General features: G+C 49.6%; 1 protein-coding gene across 1 annotated transcript; it reads right to left on the bottom strand.

Moving 5' to 3' along the window:
- Positions 1-544: 544 nt before the first annotated feature.
- On the bottom strand, positions 545-6,498 carry LOC138929531 (uncharacterized). Its single transcript, XM_070288962.1, has 2 exons — positions 634-6,498; positions 545-581 (listed from the first exon to the last, which is right to left on the bottom strand). Exon 1 carries the CDS (start codon positions 6,496-6,498, stop codon positions 802-804), a length of 5,697 nt encoding a protein of 1,898 aa, XP_070145063.1. The 3' UTR covers positions 545-581; positions 634-801.
- Between the last annotated feature and the right edge of the window lie 2,396 nt (positions 6,499-8,894).

Here is an 8,894-nt window from a genome sequence, read left to right on the forward strand (position 1 = left end):
GCATACTTAATTGTAAATTTGTAAACAAAAAGTTCACAACTCAGCTATTAATGCATGTATCCACTTCAGAATTTGTATTTATAATAGTTTTTACACGGCTAATACATTTGCATACTCAATTGTAAATTTGTAAACAACAAGTTCACAACTCCGATTATAGTGCATGTATCCACGGCAGAATTCATACTTATATTAGTTTTTAGAAGGCTAATACATTTGCATACTCTATTGTAAATTTGTAAACAAAAAGTTCATTACTCAGCTAATAATGCATGTATCCACGGCAGAATTTGTACTTATATTAGTTTTTACACGGTTTATACATTTGCATACTCAATTGTAAATTTGTAAACAAAACGTTCACAACTCAGCTAATAATGCCTGAATCCACTTCAGAATTTATATTTATATTAGTTTTTACACGTCTAATACATTTGCATACTCAATTGTAAATTTGTAAACAAAAAGTTCACAACTCCGCTTATAATGCATATTGTCTTGCTTCATGCGGAGTTGCCTTAAACGGCCCCCCACACAAGTAGGTCCGAAGAGAGGGATAACTTCAAGGGTGCGGTTTTATTCTGTGAATACATTAAATTAGCCTAATACATTTTTAAACTAACTTAAGCTTACCGCAGTGTGCCCTCCTACAATTCACAAGACAATGAAAAAGCACAATTTAGGCGGCATTCACAGTGCCGATATTAGTAGGCCCCTACTTCATGGGCCAAGAAATCCATACAACATCGGATAACTTACAAAATACTAGAATTTCCTTCCAACACTTATTCTACCTATCGATTACAATGTTTGGCCGTCGACATCCCCGACCCCGTGAAGAACCGCTTCACTCAAATCCAAAACTGCAAGTTTCGAGACAGGCCGCAACATTGTCCGAGATAGTCCGTTGTCGCTCACGCGCACACTGGCGCGTCTGACGACTCCATCAGCTCCGCTGTAGACCTCCTCCACGATGCCCTTGCGCCACTCTCGTCTGGGCAAGGCAGGATCGCAGACGAAGACCATATCGCCCTGGCGGATGGGCTCCGTTCTCCGGCACCACTTCTCGCGGCGCACCAGCGTAGGCAGGTACTCCAGGACCCACCTCCTCCAGAAACGGTCTCGCAGCATGCGAGCAATCCTCCACTGCTTTCGCGTAGAACCCTCCTTGGGCAGCTCCGCCTCCAAACCAGGCGTATTCGGCAGGTTAGCTGCTCCCTTGAGCAGGTCGTTTGGCGTCAACGGCGCCTCCTGGTCCGCATCCACCGGCAAGTGGGTGAGCGGACGCGAATTGACCACATTCTCCGCCTCGATCAGTAGACTTTCCAATACGTGATCCCTCGGCGCGACTTCCTTCAATGTATGGCGCAGCACTCGCTTGACGCACTGCACCATCCGCTCCCATACTCCACCCTCGGACGGGTTCGATGGGCAATTAAAGACCCATTCAATGCTCCTGCTGGATAACTCACTCTGTATTCTCTCCGTCTCGAACACGTCTCCGAATCGTCTGGCCTCCCTGTCAGCTCCCACGAAGTTCTTGCCGTTGTCACTCCGCAGTCTATGTACCGGTCCTCTACGGCAGACGAAGTTCCTGATCGCAATTATGCAGGAATCCGTCGACAGGTCATGCGCCAGCTCCAGATGAATCGCCCTTGTCGTCAAACACGTGAACAAGGCGACCCAACGCTTCTCTCGGTGACGGGCAACAGTCACCAGCAGTGGTCCAAAGTAGTCCAATCCAGTATATTTGAATGGCCATCCACCCGCTTCCAATCGATCCTCTGGAAGGGGTGCCATTATCGGCGGCGTCGGCCGCGTTCGCTGCAACTTGCACTCGTAGCACGACGAGATCACCTCCTTCAGCATGCGCCTCATCTTCGTGACCCAGAATCTCGTCCGGATCTGAGCAATCGTCGCATCCACGTTTTGATGCTTCATCTGGGCGTGGAAGTGTCTCACAATCATCTCAGTAAGACTGTGCCTGTGTGACAGTATCACAGGCCTCCTCGCACTGTACGGCATGCACAGCGCAGCATCAACTCTGCCATGAACTCGCAGAACTCCATGTTCATCCATGTACGGCGCCAGACCTCGAATCTCGCTCGAGCTGGCGACTTCCTTTCCGTGTTTCGCCGACCTCATTTCATCGGGAAACGATTCCAATTGGGCCTGCCTGACCAGCAGGTTCTCCGCGGCCTCACACTCCTTTGCAGTGAGTCCGTATTCCTCGAGCTCGCTTCTCTGTCTGCGGCACCAACGCGCAAACCTCAAGACCCAGGCTGTGGTCCTCACCAGGCGGCTGAAGCTCGAGAATCTCTGGAACGGAATGACAAATTCATTTGTGGCCACCAATGCAAACTCACTCGGCATCCCCTCGTCATCAGATGCATCCGGAACACGCTCAGTTCCCTCCTCAGGCACTGGCCAGCCGCTCGCTGGCTGCCTCAAAAATGCGGGACCGCTTAGCCACCGGGATTCCGGGCTAAGGTCCGCCTTGTTCTGCGACCGCGTCGCATCATCCGCTGCGTTGTCAGCTGTAGGTACCCATCTCCACTGGGAAACCTCCGACGACTCCAAAATCTCCGCCACTCGGTTGCCAACAAACTGCTTATACCGGCGGTGGGTGCTGCCGATCCATCTCAGCACCGTTTTTGAGTCCGTCCATAATACCGTTTCGCTGATGTCCACACTGTGCTCCTCCTTGATAGTGTTTATCAATCTGGTTCCAAGAACCGCTGCCTGCAGCTCCAGCCGTGGGATTGACATCGTTCTCATCGGCGCGCACTTCGTCTTTGCGCACACGAAACTAGCCAGCACTTTGCCATCCTCGTACATGACCCTCCAATAGGCCACCGCCGCGAATGCAGATTGACTCGCATCCACGAACACGTGCAACTCGATGGTCCGAACTGCTCCATGCCCAAAATAGTGCCGAGGACATCGGAACTGTCCCACGGCGTCCATCTGCCTGCGCCAGGCAGCAAAGGCTCTGCCTATCTCCTCCGGTAGTGGTTCGTCCCACTGGATCTTCTGCCTCCATATCTCTCGCAGCAACAGCTTCGCTGTAATCATAAGGCGGCACAGGAATCCCAATGGGTCGAATGTTGACATCAGCAGGCTCAAATACTCCCTCTTTGTAGGGACTCGATCTCCACTTAGAACGCTTTCTGGCACTCGATGATACTCCACGTTGAATCTGAAGTCATCCGTTGCTACCTGCCAGCGCATTCCAAGGATCTTCTGCTCAGCCTCACCCCATCCGACGCTCTTGACTCGTCCAGGTGGTCCCAACGCCGCTTCCACGATGGGTGAGCTGGATGAAAACTGGCATAGTTCGAAGCCAGCCTCCGCATGTATCTCCTTCACTCGGGTAGATACCGCAATAGCCTCGCTCTCTGTAGCGAAACTGTCCACATAGTCATCAACATAATGGTGGTCGATGATGGCCTTGACTGCCCTCGGATCTGAATCCCGAAACTTCAGGGCATTCAGCGTCTTCACGTAATGCGCAGTGCTCGGCGAGCAGGCTGCTCCAAACGTCATTACGTTCATCTCGTACACATCCGGGTCTCGATCGTCGTTGCCATCTCTCCAAAGGAACCGTTGGGAACATCGATCCTCGGGTCGGATCAGCACTTGGTGGAACATCTCCTTGATGTCACCGCAGACTCCGACTGCTCCTTCCCTGAAATGGAAGAGCACGGCTGGCAAGGGCTTATAGTGCTGAGGCCCCTTGTCCAGCGCCGAATTTAGAGAGGTTCCTCCAACCTTGGCTGCAGCATCAAACACAAGCCGGACCTTACCGGGCTTGTTCGGGTTTTCGACACCAAAATGTGGCAAATACCATAGCTTGTCGCTCTTCACGGCGACCTCATCCGGCTGCAGCTTCCTCGCATACCCTTTGGACACGTAATCCTTGATAATACGATCGTATTCCAGCGCCAACTGCCCGTTGCGCCTCAACTTCTTCTCTACGTTGATCAGCCGTCTGTGCGCCATCTCGTAGCTCCGTGGCAGCACAGCGTGGTCGTCCTTCCAGAGTAGTCCCGTCTGGTAGCGACGCCCCACTTTCACCGTGGTGTCTTCGAGGATCCTTTGTGCCCGCGCGTCATCGCTTGCTGCGACCTGTGGCGCGAGCTTCACACCAAAGCTTTCCATCTCGAAGTAGTCCTCTACCATCTTTTCCATCGCATCTTCCATTGACACGGCTAGAAGGCAGGACCTCGGTGACGGCGTAGTCGATTGTCCACTTACCGGCCCATACACAACCCATCCAAGCTCGGTTGCGGCCGCATACGGTCCCTCTCTGGCAAACCGCCTCGTCCTAAGTGGCAATCCCAAATGTCCATGGTCCAGTCCGATGAGCAACTTCGGCACCGCGTTGCTGTAGGGCTTCATCGGCAGACGCGCATCCTTATGCACGCCCTGGACATCTCGCCGACATAACGTCTGCATCGGCAGACTCAAACTCGAAACGGCGTACACGTTCCTCAACGCGTGGCGAGTGGGCTTCCCAGCTCCACTTATCTCTAGACTCACCACGTTGGTGGGCTCTCTACTGGCCTTTCCTCCAAACCATTGAATGTTAAGCTGTCGATGTTCGCCTCGCACTCCCAGATCCCTCCGCAACTCGTCATCGATCATCGTGACGGAGGATCCTTCATCCAGAAGCGCGTAGGTATCTACCTGGCGACCAGCTCCGTACAGCGTTACTGGCAGTATACGGAACAATAGTCGGCCTCCCTCGGCGTCAATGCAGCTTAAGTTCCTTTGCACAGGTGCCTCCGCTGGCTGCGGGGCTCTTCTCTCCAGGCTATTTCTGAGAACCGCCGGCTGCTGGCTCCTCTCGTGGTCCCTGTAACCACCTCGTGGCGAAGACCTTCTTTCCGGGCTGCGTCTGGAAACTGCTGACTGCTGGTTCCCACCGTCGTGGCGCCTGAAGCCACTTTGCTGCTCCGGCCATCTTCGCCCCTCGTCCGCTCCATGTAGCAGACGGTGATGCATCTGGCGGCATCCGTTGATTCGGCACTCGCCGTGCCCATTGCAGGTTCTAGCTGTATGACCAATCCGTAAGCATGTGAAGCAGAGCCGATGCCTCTTCACCATGCTCCACCTTCTCGATGGCGAAGCTCCGATGAACTCTCTACAGCTCGTCGTAGCGTGTTGCCCTCCACAAATGGGACAACCTCCATGCCGATCATCCCGCTGCTCGCATCCGTTCTGGTCGACGCTCGCATGCAGGACTCGACGCCTCGGCTCCTTTCCCTCGACGTCCAAAATCGTACACACGATGTTTGCGTACTCCTGTAGCCACGTGCTGAAGTGCGCTACAGTGGGAAAGGGCTCGATCGATGCAGCGTGCCTGGCCCAATCCACTCGCTTGCTCGTAGGAAGCTTTGCCACTAGCTCCTCCATGAGGGTGGGGTTCCCCAGGTGCTGCTCCGCCTTCGCTGACTGCAAGAAGGCCGTGAGGTTACTCACTCGGGTTGCGAAGGGGACGATCCTCGCCAGGTGCTGCTCCGAAATCGGCGGCACCTCTCGCACGCTGTTCAGCTGGCTGCGTATAAGCTGCTCCGGTCGGCCAAACCTAAAGCGCAGCTGCTCCATCACGGGGCTGACGTTCCCAGGGTGAATCAGTAGCGACTTCACTGTCTCGCGTGCTTCATCCTTCAGCGCCTTCAACAGCCTCTGGTTGTTCTCCAGGTCTGTGCAGTTGTATGCTTGGGTCGTCTCCACAAATGCACAGTTAAATATAGGCCACTCCTCGGGCTGCCCTCCAAATACATGCAGGTCCGGAAGCCTTCTTGGCCCATTCGCTCCTTGGGCTCCATTCGGCGTCATCGAGGCGTAGGATCCAACAAATGGCGATGCTGTTGCCACGTTGTGGATGCTCCCGCCCGGTAGCACGAATCCATGCGCCGTCTGCGCAACACTCGTAGCACACAGTGGCTCCACTAGATGATTGCTAGTCGTTAGCAATGGCGGTCCACTCCAATATGGCGGCTGCGTGCAGGCCGTACTGCTCGCACCGACACAGCTATGTGGAACAGGCCCGACCCCGTTAGTTGGGGCCTCACCGTTAGATGTGGCTACTGGCGGCCCGCCCCAAGATGGCGGCCGCCCCGACGCTTCACTGTTGGCGCCATTTGCGCTTGGGCCAACTGCGATTGGCGCGCGTTTGGCGGTGCTCTCACTGTTCAGGACTTTAACCTGCCTCAGCTCATTCTCCAACGCCGTAATCCTCTCCATAAGGTACGACGTGAGTGGCTGGCCTTCCTCCGGCACTGAACTCGCAGCTGTGACAGCAGTACTCCTCGGTTGGGACGCTACTGTAGTCACCGTAGTGGCTGGGCGAGAAATGGCCGCCGCCGTGGTTATGTTCACTTGCGGCCGGTTTCCCGCTCCACTACTCGCTGGCTGCTGATCCGCTCGCGTTGTTGTAGGGGTGGCTTCCCCTCCGTTCAGCCGGGAACTCCTCCTGGGGGAATGCTGCATCCCAGGTTCAATATGGCGCTGCCTCAGCGCGCTCCAAAATGGCGACCCTTGTGCCGCTGCCTGCGTCACACCGACGCTTGACGCTCCTTGCGCCTTCTGTCCGCTTGCTGCGGATACCTCAATTGACGCTGACTGCGTCTCCGTCCGTACCCAGTGTTCGGCGCTGGCTGCGCTCCTCAATGTCGCTGACTGCGACTCCTCTACTGGTACGGGAATGTGCGCCTGGCGCTCCTGCGCCACCGTCCGTACCCAGTGTTCGGCGCTGGCTGCGCTCCACTATATCGCTGACTGCGACTCTACTACTGGGACGGGAATGCGCTCCTGGCAACTCTCTAGCTGGGCATCAGACCATCCAGCGCAAGTTGCCCTTGCAGTCTCCCTAGGACTGCGAATAAAAGGAGTTGTCTTGCTTCATGCGGAGTTGCCTTAAACGGCCCCCCACACAAGTAGGTCCGAAGAGAGGGATAACTTCAAGGGTGCGGTTTTATTCTGTGAATACATTAAATTAGCCTAATACATTTTTAAACTAACTTAAGCTTACCGCAGTGTGCCCTCCTACAATTCACAAGACAATGAAAAAGCACAATTTAGGCGGCATTCACAGTGCCGATATTAGTAGGCCCCTACTTCATGGGCCAAGAAATCCATACAACATCGGATAACTTACAAAATACTAGAATTTCCTTCCAACACTTATTCTACCTATCGATTACAATGTTTGGCCGTCGACACATATATCCACGGCAGAATATGTACTTATATTAGTTTTTAGAAGGCTAATACATTTGCATACTCTATAGTAATTTGTAAACAAAAAGTTCACAGCTCAACTAATAATGCCTGAATCCACTTCAGAATTTATATTTATATTAGTTTTTACACGTCTAATACATTTGCATACTCAGCTAATAATGTCTGTATCCACTTCAGAATTAGTATTTATAATAGTTTTTACACGGCTAATACATTTGCATACTCAATTGTAAATTTGAAAACAAAAAGTTCACAACTCAGCTAATAATGCCTGAATCCACTTCAGAATTTGAATTTATATTAGTTTTTACACGGCTAATACATTTGCATACTCAATTGTAAATTTGTAAACAAAAAGTTCACAACTCCGCTTATAATGAATGTATCCACGGCAGAATTTGTACTTATATTAGTTTTTAGAAGGCTAATACATTTGAATACTCAATTGTAAATTTGTAAACAAAAAGTTCACAACTCAGCTAATAATGCCTGAATCCACTTCAGAATTTATATTTATATTAGTTTTTACACGTCTAATACATTTGCATACTCACCTAATAATGTCTGTATCCACTTCAGAATTAGTATTTATAATAGTTTTTACACGGCTTATACATTTGCGTACTCAATTGTAAATTTGAAAACAAAAAGTTCACAACTCCGCTTATGATGCCTATATGATACTGTAATGCAGTTTTCATTAATTAGCTACTTCATTAGATCCTTGAAAGAGACCACTATATGTGTAATTTTGTGTAATTTGGCTTGAATTTTGCTTGGATTATTTTGGTAATACGACTACGGTCACACCGACCGTAAAAGGTAAACAAAAAAAAACGGCCGCCATTCGCGGCCTATTACTATGAATTTCTGAATTCCTCGTCGAAGTATTCTTGCATAAATAAATGCAGAATCCTTTAAATTTATGTTTTTAACCTATGATGCTTAAATTTTTTTTAATTATTACCAAGAAAAAATTTTAATTAATTTTACACCGCAAGAACCTTGCCACCGCAAAACATATTATTTTTCCTAATTTTCTAATATTTTTTCAGTTCAAAAAACCAGCGAAATTATATAAAAATTAAATTCTCATTGTGAGACCATACTGTCAATGAGCCGGCTAATACATTTTTCAATTACAATTTTCTTCATTAAACACGTATTTTGCATTATTCTAATGCATTAGAGCGCCATATAGTCGTCTTGCTCGCACTTGTGTAAAATGCTATAGCGCTGTCAAATCTTTAATGAAGTCTCTAATTAATGCGACAGTGTCATGCCAGTATAATGCATGTATCCACGGCAGAATTTGTATTTATAATAGTTTTTACACGGCTTATACATTTGCATACTCAATTGTAAATTGTAAACAAAAAGTTCACAACTCAGCTAATAATGCCTGAATCCACTTCAGAATTTGTATTTATAATAGTTTTTACACGGCTTATACATTTGCATACTCAATTGTAAATTGTAAACAAAAAGTTCACAACTCAGCTAATAATGCCTGAATCCACTTCAGAATTTATATTTGTATTAGTTTTTACACGTCTAATATATTAGCATACTCAGCTAATAATGTCTGTATCCACTTCAGAATTTGTATTTATAATAGTTTTTACACGGCTAATACATTTGCA

The sequence above is a fragment of the Drosophila kikkawai genome, unplaced genomic scaffold, assembly GCF_030179895.1.
Source record: "Drosophila kikkawai strain 14028-0561.14 unplaced genomic scaffold, DkikHiC1v2 scaffold_290, whole genome shotgun sequence".
Lineage (NCBI taxonomy): Eukaryota > Metazoa > Arthropoda > Insecta > Diptera > Drosophilidae > Drosophila > Drosophila kikkawai.